This window comes from Periplaneta americana, chromosome 9 (assembly GCF_040183065.1).
Source record: "Periplaneta americana isolate PAMFEO1 chromosome 9, P.americana_PAMFEO1_priV1, whole genome shotgun sequence".
NCBI lineage: Eukaryota > Metazoa > Arthropoda > Insecta > Blattodea > Blattidae > Periplaneta > Periplaneta americana.
In genome coordinates, this window is record NC_091125.1 from 162,347,581 (window position 1) to 162,367,030 (window position 19,450).

General features: G+C 35.8%; 2 protein-coding genes across 5 annotated transcripts in view; one reads left to right on the forward strand and one right to left on the reverse strand.

The window, feature by feature from the left end:
• Positions 1-9,847, reverse strand: part of CYLD (ubiquitin carboxyl-terminal hydrolase CYLD) — a 73,008-nt gene extending 63,161 nt beyond the window's left edge. Inside the window, exons 1-2 of one of the 2 annotated variants that reach the window (XM_069836254.1) lie at positions 9,756-9,847; positions 179-524 (exon numbers count right to left, since the gene is read on the reverse strand). In XM_069836254.1, the coding sequence (XP_069692355.1) occupies positions 179-524; positions 9,756-9,818 (409 nt within the window). In that variant the 5' untranslated portion in view covers positions 9,819-9,847. Of the gene's footprint in view, positions 1-178; positions 525-8,890 lie in introns of both variants that reach the window. The other variant, XM_069836256.1, reaches the window with a different exon arrangement.
• Positions 9,848-10,039: 192 nt separating this feature from the next.
• Positions 10,040-19,450, forward strand: part of LOC138706686 (uncharacterized) — a 72,959-nt gene continuing 63,548 nt past the window's right edge. For all 3 annotated transcript variants that reach the window (XR_011334048.1, XR_011334049.1, XM_069836261.1), the window contains exon 1: positions 10,040-10,193. Coding sequence is in view for 1 of the 3 variants with exons in the window: in XM_069836261.1 (XP_069692362.1) it covers positions 10,167-10,193 (27 nt within the window). In the remaining 2 variants the exon portion in view is untranslated. The remainder of the gene's footprint in view (positions 10,194-19,450) is intronic.

The following is a 19,450-nucleotide window of genomic DNA, read 5'->3' on the forward strand; positions in this document are numbered from 1 at the left end:
ATATTTTCCTGCGTCATGTGAGTGTTTCGACTGGGAGCCAATCACGGGTATGACAGCAACGTGCTTATGTTTACATTAGGATTTTTCTTACAGTGAAAACAGTATATGTCAATCACTTATGTGATTGTCAACAGTAAAAAATCAACTGTCTTTCACTGCATGTATCATAACAACATACCTATCAACTTCTCTGTCTTCTCAAGCTTGGTGGTTTGGTTATTTCTGGGCATGCTTTCTTTCTCCTTCAAGTGCAGCACAAGGGTGGTTTTAAAGTTACCCGCATCATGGTTCCCTCCATTCTGATGCACCCTTCTCTCATTGGATGGCATGGATGAGCTTGTTGGAATGACGTCAGTACCACTACACGTTGTTGCTCCAGCTGGTGACTTTTTAATGTGCAAGGTTTTTGGACTATGGTAGGGCCCAAGCCTGTTCAGGGCAACAAAAATGCCAGCATTGCTGGGGCATCGAAAGAACCGCTTGCCAAAAGCACTTCCATCATTGTTGCCTTCTGTACTGTGAACCTGGCATGGAAATACAACCATTTTATTTCAATTCATTTTAGTAATACAGTACTTAAATTAAATGAAATTATTATAAAAGATCTGATAAATTCGTTATATGGTAATTTGTCTTAGTTAATGATTAGTTTCTACTTGATGTCGGCCATCTTCAGATTTCTAACGAGGTTCTTGCTTGTTTCGTTTCTTCTTTTGGTGTCTTGGTGATGGGTGCTTTTATGATTGGTAGTGTTGTATCAAATAGTGTGCATTCTGAAATTTAATTGTGTTTAGGCTATGTTGTGGATGTGTTTTTGTATGTTTGTATATTCCATATTGCTCTAGCATGTTTAGTTTCTGGATTTTTAGTTCAATATATAGGATCTCCACGTCTGTTTCTATATTGCTGAAGTTGTGGTTGGTATTGATGTGTTCTGCATATGTGGAAGTATTATGTGATTTGGTTTTGGTTGTGATGTGTTCCTTGTATGTGTTTGAAAAGATCTCCCAGTTTGTCCGATGTCCGCACCCACAACTAACAAGCAAACATTCTGATAGGGGCAGATAAAAAAGTTAATTTTTTTTTTCCAACATGCTAATAATGTCAAAACAAGTGCTTATACAAATTTTGGCCACTCGACCGCAATTACAAGGGCTGCAAAAAAAATAAGTTCGACAGGAGCTTTTTACAGAAAAAAAGCACAATTGCATGGAAAGATTTATTGAAACAGATACAGCAATTGTTGAGCTATTTCTCAATATACTAATTCTCTCACTGGAACTGAGACATCTGTCATACCATGGGATCAATTTTTGTATCCTTGTGTCGAAGTCTGGCACCTGAGACCAGAGCCAACTTTTGATAGCCGTCTACACCTATCTGTCGATCCCGTGATATGACAAATGTCTCATTACCGGTGGGGAATATGTTGAAAAATAGCTCAACAATTGTTGTGTCTGTTCCAATAAATTTTTCCAATGAAATTGTGTTTTCTTTCTGTTAACAGCCCCTGGCGAACTTATTTTTTATGGCCCTCGTTATTGTGGTCGAGTGGCCAAAATTTGTATAAGCACTTTTTTTGACAGTATTAACATGGTGAAAGAAAAAATGTAACTTTTTTTATCTGTCCCCCATCACAATGTTTGCTTGTAAGACAATTAAAGTTTTCCTAGTTTAATGTGTCTCGGATTTTAATACCCAAAGAAGAAACCGAAAACAGCAAGTACCTTGCTATGAATGCGAAAATGGCTGACATCAAGCCGAAATTAGTCATTAAGGTAAATTACCATTATAGTTTCAATTAACACAGGAAAGTTGTTTATATAACAAATTAACCAAATCTTTAGTGATAAAAGTGTGTAATAAAAATATAATTACATTGAAAACGAGACAAAATTATTACAGTAGTGAAAACGAGACAAAATTATTACAGTAGTGTGAATGAATCCCAAGGTCATAGTGCGGTGGAAAGATTAATCAATGGAGAAAATTCACGACCCACCAGAAATCGAACCTGGAACAATCTGGTTTGCACCACAATGCCTTAACTACGATGTTAGGATGAGTCTTAATCAGACAGTGGTAGGGTAGCAATTGACGTGTTTCTTGGAACAACAACTTAACGTACATTATATCACTTTTCCGCTTCCAGCATATATTGAATCTTTAATAACACATCTCCTGCCTAACAAAATGTTATTTCCCTTCGACAAACATTTGAACATCGTTCTGTGCAAAGCCATTTTAACACATATAAAATGATACTCTGTATCTCAAATTCAAGATTTCGTAGTTCTTCAGTTCTTGTTTCAGAGAACGTCTCAAATAAAGAGTTATGAATGATCTATTATTCTATTCCAGAACATCTTGGAATTCTTCTGTGTGCAGCGAACCTACTTTGGGGTTAAAGTATATCTTTCACTTCCATGAAATGTAGGACTGATCCATTTGCTCTATTCCTGACACATTTCCAAAGAAGATAGCATTGTTTAAATCCTGTCACTATGTCTGACCATAAACATTACAGAGTTATAACTTTCCACCTTTTCTTTTTTTTTTAGTGTGTTATTTTACGACGCTTTATCAACATCTTAGGTTATTTAGCGTCTGAATGAGATGAAGGTGATAATGCTGGTGAAACGAGTCCGGAGTCCAGCACCAAAAGTTACCCAGCATTTGCTCATATTGGGTTGAGGGAAAACCCCGGAAAAAACCTCAACCAGGTAACTTGCCCCGACAGGGAATCGAACCCGGGCCACCTGGTTTCACGGCTAGATGCGCTGACTGTTACTCCACAGGTGTGGACTTCCGCCTTTTCGGTTACATCATAAGTCATAACTCTGAGAGGATCAAAGAACAGTTCTAAAACAGAGCATACAGAGCAGAATTGTAATACATTACCTGCAGAAAAAGGCCAGGGTCAACTCAAAACCATTGCAATTTAAGTAAGACTCTAGGTGATTATGCAGTATCACATGACATAAGTAAACGGTGTTATGAGTCTGTGACAGAGAATCATGCAAAGACAAACATGCTGGTGATACATCAGTGACCATAGTCACGCAAGAAAAATGTTAATAAAATCCACGATTTCCTGATGCAAGACAGTGAGTATATATCAGGCAAAATGTAAGGTAAAAAAAGTTATCCTGGCTTACAGCGCACAAAAATTTTACCAATGAATTGGTTTTCAAAATATTAATAGCAAGGTAAGTTGCAAAGAATTTTGACTTCAGCTTCGATTAGTCTTGTGTCATGATTATTCAGCATCTGCTAATAATATGCAGGGAAAATAAACGAACTTTCATTGAAAAGTTTGTAACTATGGCTGAAACTTGGGTACAAGTACATTACCATGGCATGGAAAACAAAGTTCAAAATGTGCAGTGAAAACATCAAGATTCTCCACATGCCCATAAATTCAAAGCACAACCATCTGCAGGCAAAGTTATTGCTAGGGCTAGGATTCTTAGGTAAATAAATATTTTATTTGGATTGTAATAGAAACTCATAATTGTGTTTTAAATTTCAGACAAGATCACCTGAGCATATATTTCAAATTTTATTTTACATAAAAACACATATTTTGGACTCTCTCACCACAAGTGATAAAAGCTGTCACCACTAAAAACATTGTACGGTACTGTAACTAACACACATAAACATTGATGTGTCATTTAGGAGTGCCTTGTAAGTTATAATGCTGATTCAGGAAGCATTTATAATTTCATAATCAGTTGCCTGTGTTTTCGTTTCAATAATAAACATGTTTCTAGGAGGTGCATGTTGTTTCTCAATGGCCAGTGCACTCTTTTTCTCAATAGAAGGCAGTGTTCTGTGATAATTGTCAGTCATTGTGATGGAGAACATGAGGATGAATCTCATTGTGTAATATAATTCTTCATCAGTTGGCGAGACTGCATAATTTATACTGGTGAGTACTGCATATTGTTTATATTCACATAAAATAACTGAAACATAATTAAATATTTTTTTCTTTTTCGTTACATATCCTCCCGATAAAAAATATATATTTTTCCGATTTTTAGCACCTAAAAATCCGAGCCCCAGTTATGGCTATGGTTTTGTGAGATGCTAAAGGACTGATCATAGTCGATTATTTCCAAAATAAGCTACAATCATAGGAACTTACTGCTCAAAAGTAATAGCAAAATCGCAAAAAGAAATTAAAAGAAAGCAGCATGGAAAGGTTGACAAAGGCAGTTCTCTTTCATCAGGATACAAACCCATATATCTCCTGTGCTATTATGGCTTCTATAACCAATACAGTTCACTACTCACACACAGTGCATAACTAACACTGTTTCTAATGAAAACAAAATAATATTACTCAAATCTACGAAATGTTAGTATGTAATCCTCTTCTGCAAGAGATCAATTTCAAATCATGGTAAGTCCAAGAGTAATTAGAATAATAGTAGGTGCCAAATCTAGGGAATCGTGTAGGACTATTTTCAAAAACTACAAATAATGCCCATGGCTTGTCAGTATATCTTTTCATTAATAATCTTCCTTGTATGTAATCGTGAAAACTTTGTAACTAATTCAACAGTTCATAGCATAAATACACGTCAAAAAATGACTTTCATACTCCATCGGCAAGTCTATCGTGCTATCAAAAAGGAGTGCGTTATATGGCAGTAAAAATTTTTAATAGCCTCCCTATGGATATAAAAAATTAAACTCGAAACATAAAATTATTTAGGGCCAAATTAAAGAAGTACCTAATTTCTCACGCCTTCTATTCTGTAGGTGAATTCATGACATTCAATAACACTTCATGAAATTGATACTAAAACTAGTACTAGTAGATTATATTAAGTTTTTTAACTTGTTCCATATTCTAGCTGTAAGCAATGTATGAATACCATGGAATGTTAATAAAAAAAATGGGGAATAAAAGCTTTCTGGAGCATTCCCTATCAGGGTATCATCGATTTCCTCACCAAACCTCCATCTCACTATAATTCACTATCATCCATATCACCAGTACAACAGAAATTTCCGTACTACCTACCCTCTTTCTCAAAAGACCAAATCCAGAGACATTCTAAATAAAAAAAAATAAAAAAAAAAAAAGTAATCAATAACGAAATATTCAGGAAAGCACAATGGGGTGTTCAGCAAGTGCTCATTCACGACTATGGCTTTCTTCCATATATGGCCAATTGTGAGGAGCAAACATATCTTCTAAAATTGCAAACCATCATCATAAAGGATAAAAGATATCCAATACTTTAGGTAGGCCTACCAATTGATAATTATATAGATTTCATAGCTGTATGATCGATTTATAACTAGTGATGTCAGGAATTTATGCCATACATTGAAGTGTTTAATACAGAGTTGTTATTGGTTTGCTTTACTGACCTATGGCATGTGGACTAACCAGCACTATACCTGGTAAGGTTTATCTTGTCTCAGTAGCAATAAAACCAAGTCCCTTCAAATGAGGGTGGAGATTATAGGAGGGTTGTAAATTTTCAGGATTCCTTTCAAAATCTTGTTATTGTACAGGCTGCCGGAACTCAGTTTCTTGAAAGACAAGCTCAGTGACGGAACTACACAGTACGAAGAGAGATATTTTGTTATTTTATTTTGCGCTACAGAATGTATCAATTAGTCCCTTCCAACACTGGATGGATGGACGGCACTGTTCCACTCCCCCATCACCATAACAACACAGACGAGGTAAGACATCTCCTTTCTCTCTCTTTTCACAGTGAGACAAGATACATCACACAGACTTTAGTCTACCATCTCTCCGCCTACTCCGCTTCCCAATTTTGCTTCACATTGAACACTCCCACACATTTTGTGCAATTGTGTGATTGTGGTGAGTGCAGTTTCGTGTGAGATACGGCATAGAATAGCTCGCTATTTGATTCTAGAAGTAAGAGTGTTTGTGTGCAAGACATACACTGTGTCCCAAAAGTCATGATGGGGTTTCAGAGGATTACATTTTTTGAATGAATATGTTGTTGTTGTTTTCTAATGCCAGGCGTTTGACAATAAAGTCATTAGAGTGCAAGAGGTCAAATGACTTTCTGAATGAATATAAGTAGTAATGTAATATTGGTGCTAGATAAAGATAAAACTCTCAAAGTTTTTCGTCTGTAAGTTTGAGACACTGAAGAAAACAAAAGATGGCAACAACCGAACAAATGCAATAATTTTCATTGTTAAAATTATACAAAATGGAAGTCCAAAGAAGAGTCCAATGTGTTTCATGGCTGGCACAATTTGAATCTGTGACTCTCGTACGACGTGCATTTCGTCGTGTATTTAACAAATAACTACCCTCGAACAAGGGGCGAGGATATTACTCCAGTGAAAACGGAGTAAGGCAACTTCCCTTAGTTGCATAGCATAAACCCTTGTATAAAATTGTATCAAGTTCACCTTTCAAAATATCTGAATAAATGCCAACTAAAAATCAGTTTTTATTTCTAATCTAGTTTAACATTATTTAGTACAATTCCTTCATCTAAATCAAACGTGACATCAGTCAAGTCACAACTAAATTATACCTGTGCTAGACTGAACACAAAGCATGCCTTCAACTTCCAATAAGTTAATTTTTCACTAAATAGGCATAATAAAAAAGCTGTACCTGAAAATACAGGGTGTATCTAAATTGATGTCAAATATTTCGGGGAGGTGTTCCTAACACCAAAACATTACAAAAAGTTCATATGAACATTGGTCTCAAAATAATTTATTTCAGAGTTACAAGACAAAATTTAATCTTACAAAAATTGCTCGGAGTGGCTTCCTTCTGCTTCGATGTGTCCCCTAAACCTGCGTTACATGCTTTGGCGTACTCTGTTGAAAATTCATGGAGTGTTTCGTATTTCGTCAAATCCAGTTTGGATACACTCTCAGAATATCAACATTAAGTACAGGAGTCGCATAAACCAGGGACTTTAAATGTCCCCAGACGAAGAAATCCATTGGATTCAAATCAGGCGATCGAGCAGGCCATGCAATGAATCCCCTTCGACCAATACATCTTAGGGGAAATCGATCATTAAAAAAATTACGAACTATCAGACTGAAATGAGCTGGAGCAGCATCGTGTTAAAACACATTCGTTGGATGACGTCCAGAAGCACATCTTCAATTAAATGATGCAAATCATTTCATTCTGTTCACTCACAGAATACATTTTCTTCACAAAAAAAACCACCAAACAATCAGCGGTCAATGAAGGGACAAATTCTTTAATAACTCCCTAACTAATGATTTTCGGACCCATGTTCTTATTAACTTTTTTAATTCTTTTGATGTTAGGAACACGTCCCCGAAATATTTGACACCAATTTAGATACACCCTGTATAATGGATTTAAGTCAATGACATTATTTGTAACAAGTGCAGAAAAGTGCATGGGGTGGCTAGTTGTAATATACACGTGTAATGTTTACATTATGGTACCAGTTCAGTACTCTGGCAGAACAAAATGTCGCAAAATAAAGACTTTTGCACACAGAAGAAGGGTGGAAATGAGATGTTTCTTCTATGAAAGCTGGGGTCACAATCTGCCAGCCCCAATAATTGGCGCCTTCCTTAAATGTCTGAAAATAAAGTGAAGGCTACAAAGAATGCAGTCTGAATAAAAAATAGAAGTACTGGTACCCCTCATTCATTCATATTATACTGCCCAAGAACAGGTCTTTCACTGCAAACCCAGCTTTCTCCAATCTTTCCTATTTTCTGCCTTCCTCTTTGTCTCCGCATATGATTAATATATCTTAATGTCATCTATCGTCTACTCTTCTCCCGTTAACGATTCCTTCCAGTACATCCTTCAGTAGGCAGTTTCTTCTCAGCCAGTGACCTAACCAATTCCTTTTCCTCTTCCTGATAGTTTCAGTATCATTCTTTCTTCACCCGCTCTTTCCAACACAGGTTCATTTCTTATTCTGTCTATCCACTTCACACGTTCCATTCTTCTCCATATCCATATTTCAAATGCTTCTAGTTGCTCCTCTTCACTTCGTCGTAATGTCCATGTTTCTGCCCCATACAAAGCACTTCACTAGTCTCTACCTCTATTGTAAATAAAATATCATCTGCTGCGTGAAGACGTAATACAAACATATTAAAAGTAAAAAGTCTAAACAAAATACCTCTTCTTTAATTACGAGACTAAATTTCTAACTAATCTTGGTCTTTAACAGTGGGGTTACTTTAAACCGTTAGTGGGTCAACGGGATACTCGTCACTGGGTTAGGCCTACATGTCAGTAACAGTGGGACTATTTATGACTTTGGGACAACTTTCACTGACAGAGGGGCTATCTGTCACTGACAGTGTTTCTGTTACTTCTTGCCTACCCATATTATAAACACTTCAGTAACAATTTTATCAATCTGTTGTTATTGACAACATACAAGAAGACTCGACAGTTAATCTGCATTAGTTAATAAATAACGCGGCGAAATAGCTTAAAATACTACAACAGTCGCAATGTCCGAGTTATCACATTTTTGTAATCTTGTAAGACTTGAATAAATAAAAGTACGTATCCAACGAAATATTATCGTAATTACACATGGAAATAGGCCTACCTGAAAAATGAATCAGAAGCAGTATTACATAAAAGTTAGGTCTAACTAATGAGAAATGGGCTCCACATATTAATACTGAGCTAATAAAAACCTAATAATTACATTTGATAAACTGTAGGCCTAATTAGTGTCATCATTTCAAAAACTATACTATTCTTCCAACTATCTGTTAAATTTAATTCCTATTAATTAGATTACATGTAGGTAAGGCTACTCATTATTACACAATTATAATAATCGCAATAGCTTATTACGAACACAGAAAATAAATTAAAATTAGAACATAAGAAAATTACCAAAATTTCAAGACCAAAATAGATACCAGGCCCCATCTCAGGAATTGGTCCTTTGTAACGAACAATACAAAGTTGTTCACATCTTGAATCCTGGGTTTCAGGGAGAAGCATCACTCTCTTCCCAACTTCTATAATCGCTAACTGACGATAAATATGTTCATTTTGCACTATTTTAACTCGGAGAGATGGTTCGAAAACAGCAATAAGCGACGGCAACAAGTCTTCGTGTATAGGCAGCATATTATTGTTGGAACAAACACACATTTCTTCTGGCCCTTCATTTAAACTCCTATTAGAAACAAGTCTGACTATCACTGTATCATGTTTCATGGTCTTAACTTCCAGAATTGACCCTAACAAAATTAACTTGTCTACGTCGTTAGGCCTATTTAAGTTTATATTTTTGTCAACTACTAGTCTTTTAGCTAAAATATTTTCTTTCGCCACACAGAAATGACCGACATTTCTACCAAGTGAAACACTAGTATAATCTAGTCCAGTCATTTTAATTTACTGATATCGTATAAATCACATAGCTACTTTCATCGTAATCTTTATATCACACACATATGGATAAAACAGAATCTAATAACGTGTTAAAACCAACTATCAATCTTCAATCCATTGTCCCTGGTAGGATTAAGTTTAATTTCAGATCTTTCTACTGAAGGATGAATGATATTTCACAAAGATATACATAGAAACATTGAAAACGTATGTGTCCAACCTATGAAAGGGAGGGACCCTGTTTCCTATTTTGACATTCAATGATAAAATATGTGCACACTACTCTGGGTATAAAAAGCTGCAACACATATACACAGCATGCGTTTCCTGCCTATTCACACACTTTTGGTATACTAACGTTGAAAAAACTAAGTGTTATTATCTGCGATACACTTTCAGCAACCTCCGTCTCTCTTCGCATCCGCCATCATGTACACCTGTGTGACGTAATCACCTGCAAAGTACTATGTGATGAATACAATCTCTAAATTTAATCATATTATTCAACATTCTATTTCGGTTAGAACAAACAAAAATTTATACACAAAAATATTCACATCGTAATTTTATTTAGACTATATCTGTAATTTTTGTCTTCATTAACATCGCTTTTGACATGCTCATTCATGGTTCCCAGTTTACTGTGGTTGCGCCTGTGGACGGCAAAACGCATTGCATTTGGTCTGCTATATAATATTTTCTGTACCTGAAAATGAACAACGGGTGAAAAAATATTGTGTTAAAAGCGGCTAAGATCAGAAGAATATGAATGAGGACCACATCATTTAACTTGGAAGTAAGTCAAACCCAGAATGTAATTTCATATTTTATTTTCTATCTTTTGACAGGAATGTCATTCTGAATTCGTCAAAATAGCGACAAGATTGTAAAAAACGTCAAATTTCAGGCTTATATTCATTAGTCAGATCATTATTGTAATATTACTGTATTACAAAGTCAAAGTATATCTTCATTAGTATTGCAAAGATCATTAATTTATGATATGAAACCACTACAGTGTAGGATTCACGCAATCAATATTTTCAAGCGTGCAGAAGCAAACCAATTTTTATTATTAACGATTTAGAAAAAGCACCGAGAGAAAAACTTTTAAAGAAATGTTTTCTGAAGTAAAATTTTAATGATGTAGTCGAATTTTCATTTTCCCGAATCGTTAGTCTAACTCAGAATGTCTCAATATTAATGCACAAAATATATTGACTTACAGAATGAGAGCAAGCTCAATTTTAATTTTAAAATAAGTTAATTGGATGACTTATTTTTTACGTTTTTGATTAAATATTAATTCGATTCCTTGTTTTTAGTAATTACATGTAGGCTACAAAAAATCTATGGAACGTAAAGCTACTTTCAATGGTTCAAAAGAGACACATTCAAATTCCAGCCACACGTGCTTTTACATGTATAAAGCATTAAGCTATCAAACTTAGCATAAAATATACAAAAAAGTATTTATTATTTTCTTTCCCTTCCTCTGAGCACTAAGACTAGACGAACTTACTTGTCATTTGCCGTGTATATCACATCATAACAAATTATGTTACACCACCCTGTTATTATTAAAAACAAAGGCCTTAAAAATTAACAACAAATGAACATGCCTAACTAATAAACTGAAAAGATCGAGTTATTTATTTTAAAGCAAATTAATTCATAGACGCCATATTTTTATAATTGCCTCATTAATGATTTGTCTGTACGGATGTCTTCTACCTATAAAAAAATAAATTAACGCTAGGGTGACCATATTTTGATTTCCCCAAACTGGGATGCTGACTGTAGGCCTATATACGTAAATATTTATCTTCCAGGCGGCATTCAATAATCACGGGTGCAGGTTGCTAAGCTAAAGAATAATTCTGTACAAGACAATAACTGATAAGTTTATGAAAAATATATTAATCAGGATTGTAGTCGTGACAGGACGGGCCAGGGCGCCTCCCCGGTACTGTTTTCTGCAGCCTGGAAGCGCCCTACTTCATTATTTTTACTTTTTAAAGTAATAATATTGTCTTACTTGCTTGTTACTTAACTTTATATTTTATAAGTATGGATTACTAGTAAAATAGCAGCGGCATTAGGCCTACTAATAAAACATAATAATAATAATAATAATAATAATAATAATAATAATAATAATAATAATAATAACAATAAACTTTTCGCGATGCGCCCTGGTAGGCTACTATTTATGACTACACCCCTGATATTAATGTTAACTTTTAAGTGAATGATTGGCATAAAAATAACTGTACATTTAAGCAGGCTCTTCCCAGGTCTATTATTAACTTAAAAATTGAAAGTATTTTATGAGTCATGTATTTTTAAATGTTTCTTTTGTTTTTAGAATAAAACAGTTAAACTTTAAAAACAGTTTTTCCTCCCTATGAACAGTTATGAAGGCTAAGAATTATTTTAAATAATGTTACTGCACTAGTCGCCAAGTTAGCTCTGTGGTAGCGTACCGGCCCGGATTCGATCCCCGGCGGGGTCAAATTTTCATGTAAAATTTCTAACTTTCTACCAACTTCTAAATTGTGCACCAATATGCCTGGGTTAAATCCCAAATCTCTCCGCATGCATATGAAGAGAAGGCATATGTCATTGTTGATTTGTGATTCGTCCGTCTGACGGGGACGTTAAGCCTGGCGTCCCCCTTGGTGCTATTCGACAGGAGTAGCTACGTGCCGGCACCGGGTTTCCCCTTCTCCCTTCCTCATCTTCATCATCATCACCCATTCCATACACTACACTACACGAACAGTTACACATACACTCACCCTAGTACACGACATAAATCTCCACAGATACACATCATGTACAGCGTGGCCCGTAGAAGTGGTGCGCAACTAGAAAAGGGGTCACAGTCCTGCCATCCATCCGCTATATGCGGAACCCGAATCACGTAAAAGTGAAGTGGGTAGGCATTGGATACATACGTACATACATACATGTTACTGCACTGTTGGCCGGTTTTTCCAAGTATTGTTAGAAAATTTAACGACTGTTAAACTCTAAACAGTTTGTTAATTAATAAAATTGTATGTTTTCAACACCAGTTTGGTTTAACAGATTGTTAACAGTTTGTTAATTTTAAATGTAGGATTTCGGGCAGTTAACTCGTTTAACAGTTAGTTAAATATGGCCGATGTCTCCACAGCTGTTTGAACAGAAGTTGCGAAATTAATATTTTGTGTCTCTCTGTAGGGAATGTTTAGCATATGACTGGTAATATAACATTTAAAAAATACTTTGGACTATTTAAATACATCAGTGTAATTTTAATTCTTTTCGTATTTCGTATCCATAATAGCAATGAGGAAATATAACCTTACTTTGTAATTGAGCCGTTCAGAGCAGAAGTGGTGTAAGTCAATTTTGACTTACACCACCTTTGCTCTAAGCGGCTCATATAAACTAGGCTAATGATTCGGTCGTTATTATACAAATTTAAATGACATGAATATATATTTTGCCTGTAAATGTATATACGAAGAACAGAGACTGAGAAAGAGAAAAAAAAAACAAAGAGAAAGTAGGAATTGTATTTTGTATATTATTTATTTGAGCTGTTCAGAGCAAAAGTGGTGTAAGTCTGAACGGCTCAATTATTATTCAGTACGTCACCTACAACTTTCATTTGTCAACTGTTTGTTTATGGAGCGTGGCCTACTATAACAGGTTGTCATTTTATGCAAGTTTCATGACTCACTCTATAATATAGAATTTAAAGATTCATTTTAGCCAATCAAAAATTGTCTTACATGTGTAGAATCATTACCAACTGCTGTTGAGTAGTTAAAATTGTGCTAACAGACGTTATAGTTAAGTGTTGGCTATCTTAAACAAAATTATGTTGAACAAATGGAAAATACATTAACAAAGCGTTAAAAATAAACAGACTGTTAATTTAACATTCGTTAAGCAAAATTCAACATTACTTGGACAAACTGGCCATGAGTCTATTCCTTCTTTGCTTAATGGCTTTAGTGGAGGCTTACCACTTGATTGAACCTTCTTTAACAACTGCGTATTGTTTTTATTTTGCCGTAGATCTGTGCGCAGGTGAGTCCGATATTAATTTCACAATACGACAAGAAGCAATAATAATAATAATAATAATAATAATAATAATAATAATAATAATAATAATAATAATAATAATAATAATTCGAAAAACGTATTATGTATTTTTCACGTGTTAAATTTTACATTACCTCGTTAACATGTTTCAGCCTGCTTTCCCTTCCTGATGCCCATGATTAATACCTTTATTATTTTTTCCCGGGACAATTCGCAAACCGACCGGGACACCGAGACAGGACCTTGAAACTGTAACCGTCCCTGTAAAACCGGGACATACGTCACCCTAACTAACGATATTTCACCTCTCAATTAGTCATTGCTTGATTCTTCTGTCGTTTTTGGTTAATAACTATTTCATGCAAACTCTAAGCTCAAATATGATGCTATACAGAAATGCTTCAATATACGTTAATCAAATAATAGGCTAAACCAATTTCTTTAATAACCATCTTACCAACGTTAACTATTTTTATTTATATGAATAAAGCTTTTCAGGATATGAAATACTACTAATACGACGTATAGCCTAATCTAGGTTAGGTTACTAGGTTATTTTACGACGCTTTATCAACAGCTTAGGTTATTTAGCGTCTGAATGAGATGAAGGTGATATTGCCGGTGAAATGATTCCGCGGTCCAGCACCGAAAGTTACCCAGCATTTGCTCATATTGGGTTGAGGGAAAACCCCGGAAATAACCTCAACCAGGTAACTTGCCCCGACCGGGAATCGAACCCGGGCCACCTGGTTTCGCGGCCAGACGCGCTAACCGTTACTCCACAGGTGTGGACACCCTAATCTATTACACTACCTATTTAAAATATTATTGCTGTTGTATTATTTGCTACTATGTTGTAAAAGAACATTAACCAGATGAACAGCAACGTGGCACCATTCTAATAGACGTTAGCATAGCGTAGGCGTATGTTCGCCCAATAGTTCTGTCTGGGGCTGGTATTGTATCATAAACTATAACCCGGTTAAAATAAACAGTGCAAATTCAAATGCATTTACTTTGTCACTAAATTGCAAGAAAATACTTGCTGACTCATTATTTTATTGTAAAATCAAACAATGAATGTTGAATCTGTTTTTATCAGTGGATCAAATTTCTGCTCATTTAAAGGACAAAACTAAAATTCTTTCAATCATTTATTATCATAATATACTGCACTCTTAAACTGACTTAGTCCACACCTGTGGAGTAACGGTCAGCGCGTCTGGCCGCGAAACCAGGTGGCCCGGGTTCGAATCCCGGTCGGGACAAGTTATCTGGTTGAGGTATTTTTCCGGGGTTTTCCCTCAACCCAATACGAGCAAATGCTGGGTAACTTTCGGTGCTGGACCCCGGACTCATTTCACCGGCATTATCGCCTTCATTTCATTCGGACGCTAAATAACCTAGATGTTGATACAGCGTCGTAAAATAACCCAATAAAATAATAAAAAAAATAAGTTGACTGAGCATATTGCGAATTAAATAAATGGTTTCCCAAAACAGGCTATGAAATGTTTCATATAAAACAATTTTTATCTCGAGAAGGAAGCAAAAACGGGCAAAATTCTTTTAAATTTTTTTATTGACATATTTCAAAGAATAACTCTCTGAAATCAGTCATTGTATATTACTTAATCTTCACTTTGTATATGCACAATGTAATGGAACATTGCTTTTGGTAGTATTTACTAAGATGTGATATCGTCTCCTTAGAAACACGTCAGTTTGAGTTACATTTGAAATTCGTTTAAAATTGAAGATGAACAAAGTAGGATTTTAGATCAAATCGCAATAACGATCAGTTGTTTTAAAACGAGGCAATCCGGTTCAAAACAGAATGTATGATCGATCATCCTATTTTATAATGAGGAAAGTAAATGCTTGAAGTTAACATACCTTAACTTATAGCCGCTCTATTCACATGATGTCTTTGGTGAGAAGTTACCAAGCCTGGGTGTAGGTACAAACTAAGAATGATAATTTAAAATAAAATGTAGTGTTATCATTAACACTATACCGCAAATGAGGAAAACTCCTACGCTTTTATCTACAAGGCAGAACATTTCGCAATGACGCTTAAACTAGAAGTTATGTAATACTGGGTGTTCATTTCAAAGTGTGTCATGACGTCACTGTTGATGAGCCAGCGATTTGAAGCGAGTTTCAGCTTTTATGTCAGAGAAGTTGCCTATTAATCAAGGCGTTCAATCTGAACTTGAGAACGTGTACAGTATAACTTGAACGTCGTAGCAACAGATGGCGGTCTGTTCGGTCTGTGTGCTGCTATAACCTCTTTCGAACTGTGTTTTGCGCGGACAAGTCGTACGCAGGGTGCTTGTTATCATCGGTTGCGTACCACAACATTCCACAATACAAATCAAATGCTCCGTGTCCATGTTGACCGTCGAAATTACGTCAACAAATACATAAGTAATCGTCTTATGCCCACGTGCATCAACGTCAGTTAGTGTAACCACCGGTTAAAATTGTCACCTAACCTCTGGTTAAGCATTTTTACAGTGGATCGACCTCGGTTACGACTTAAATAGGAAGTTAACCACAGTAATCTCTAACCGGCCATATTCGAGCGGTTAGAAGAGATAACCAGTGATTAGTAGAGCAAGTAAAGCAAAATGGCGGCCAGAGCCACAGATGTTTATTTCGAAGACGATTATTATTATACAGTACTTGAATTACTTGGACAGAGCGTGAGCGTGAAGTTTCTATAGTGGAAAGAGAGAATTCTCACGAGGAATTAGGTGACAGAAAATTTCAGGAGGGATTTCGTTTATCAAAATCTACAAATGGATCACTTGAAATAACACAAAAAGTCATATTTCTCCTATGGTTCGGCTGCTTGTATTACGATTCTATGTAACTGATATTTTCTGTATTTTAAGAGGGAATACTCGAATATCTGTTTCTCTATGTCACTGGCTGAACAAAGAGAGGTTATTTATGGATCTTAGGATAATGAACAGTTCCCTCGTGTAAATGAGGTGCTTGATCGTATACACATTCCTATTAATCTTCTGCATCCTTTTCCTTTATAGATATTCCATCTTTTTATATAATATATTTAAATTCTAGTAATTAAGTCTAGCGACACTTCAACCACACATTGGGATATAATCATTTTTGCATTCAATTTTCTATTTTGTACGATTTTAACCTAACAGCAAAGAAGTGCAACTCGCAAATATAACAGCGCCCAAAGGCAAACAAATGCAAAGCGAAAATGTAGGACACGTTCATTTCGATGTAGAACTGAGTGAGCGCAGTCATTTTTAGACGTTGACTATTATCTTTACAGCGGTATGGATGCTTTCCTTTAGTCATTTTGTAGAAACAGTACACCAGCATAGACTTTACTCTGGTTAAATGAGGTGTCAACTAGCCATGTTTAAGTAATCTGTGATTATGAATGGTGCACACAAATTACATTTTAACCACTGTTACTGTTTAACCGTCGTTTCATAATCTACGATTACTGCGTTTTTAACCGATGTTGATACACTTCGCCATTAACCCTCTCCTCATATCCCGACAGTAAGAAAAAAAACTCACCTCAGTACATGTTTCGAAACAGTTCGTATTCCTGCCATTACCGGCGTTACCGTACGTACCGGTAACTACTCTTCAGAATGAACCCCGTACTTGCTAGGCAACTTCTCTGGCACTTAGGTAATACATCTCTGCGGAAGTGTAGGAAGATTGAATTCTCTAGGCTCATCGGCTGGCCACATGACGGCATATAGCGAGCCATGACACACTTTGAACTGAACACCCAGTACTCAGCTAAAGTAAAAATGTAAAAGCGCCTGAAACATTAGGCAACATATCGTCATAATTAGTAGAGCGGGTTTGCCTGTGTGCTCAGGCGGAAGGACGTTCCTGACGAATGTAAAGAAAGATTAATAAATTTAATATGACTGGTTTTTAAGTCATGAAGCCCATAGCTGTATCTCGCTTCCAATTCTGTCTTTTACGTTGTTTTCAAACGATATTTTCCAATACATTATGGAGGGTGCAAACTCGGTCACTCGTATGAGCTCATTGTTTTATATCCGTGGCGTGATAGCCCATGAAGGGCTAAAGCCGATTACTGGCCTCAAGTCCATATGCCTCAGCAGTGGTGAACGATCACCCAACCAGTACGAAGGCCAATGTGGGGTTAGTACAATGATCCCCCCCCCCAGCCGTTAGCCTATAGTTGGTTTTCGAAACCGGATTTCGCTACCTAGCGTAACTCCACAAATTCATTACAATGCTGTGTAGGCACCGGTTCCATACACTGACAAATTTTACGAGAAAATGTATTTTTATGAGGACTCGAACCAGGACTCTTTTCGTAATGCGAGTCCAAGCTTGAGACCCCAAACATGCAAAGACTAATTGGAAATTTATCTGTACAGTTAAGTAGATTTATTATTTTTTTGTCATTGACTTAACATGCCATAGGAAGGCCTATAATTCCTTTATACAGTATTACATAATTAAATGTTCGTTTTAACGTTTTCATCGCTCTTAATTGCGACATCATCAGATACGTTTATTGTTTTACATATTACAATAACATAATACACAACAGAGTTTTTTATATGATATCAAACAAACTTAATTTGTAGGCCTATCTTTAACAAGAGGGACAAGAGTAACTGTAATAACTTTCGAGGAATATCACTTTTGTTGACGTCGTACAAAATTTTGTCGAATATTCTTTTGAGAAGATTAACTCAATATGTAGATGAAATTATTGGGGATCATCAGTGTGGTTTTAGGCGTAATATATCAACTATTGATCAGATATTTTGTATTCGACAGATATTGGAGAAAAGATGGGAGTATAAGGGTACAGTGCATCAGTTATTCATAGATTTCAAAAAGGCATATTACTCAGTTAAGAGAGAAGTTTTATAAAATATTCTTATTGAATTTGGTATTCCCAAGAAACTAGTTCGATTAATTAAAATGTGTCTCAGTGAAACATACAGCAGAGTCCGTATAGGCCAGTTTCTGTCAGATGCGATTCCAATTCACTGTGGTCTAAAGCAAGAAGATGCACTATCACCTTTACTTTTTAACTTTGCTCTACAGTACGCCATTAAAAAAGTCCAGGATAACAGAGAGGGTTTGGAATTGAACGGTTTACATCAGCTGCTTGTCTATGCGGATGACGTGAATATGTTAGGAGAAAATCCACAAACGATTAGGGAAAAACGGGAATTTTACTTGAAGCAAGTAAAGAGATAAGTTTGGAAGTAAATCCCGAAAAGACAAAGTATATGATTATGTCTCGTGACGAGAATATTATACGAAATGGAAATATAAAAATTGGAAATTTGTCCTTTGAAGAGGTGGGAAAACTCATATACCTGGGAGCAACAGTAACAAATATAAATGATACTCGGGAGGAAATTAAACGCAGAATAAATATGGAAAATGCCTGTTATTATTCGGTTGAGAAGCTTTTATCATCCAGTCTGTTGTCAAAAAATCTGAAAGTTAGAATTTATAAAACAGTTATATTACCGGTTGTTCTTTATGGTTGTGAAACTTGGACTCTCATTTTGAGAGAGGAACATAGATTAAGGCTGTTTGAGAATAAGGTGCTTAGGAAAATATTTGGGGCTAAGATGGATGAAATTATAGGAGAATGGAGAAAGTTACACAACACAGAACTGCACGCATTGTATTCTTCACCTGACATAATTAGGAACATTAAATCCAGACGTTTGAGATAGGCAGGACATGTAGTATGTATGGGCGAATCCAGAAATGCATATAGAGTATTAGTTGGGAGGCCGGAGGGAAAAAGACCTTTGGGGAGGCCGAGACGTAGATGGGAAGATAATATTAAAATGGATTTGAGGGAAGTGGGATATGATGATAGAGAATGGATTAATCTTGCTGAGGATAGTGACCTATGGCGGGCTTATGTGAGGGCGG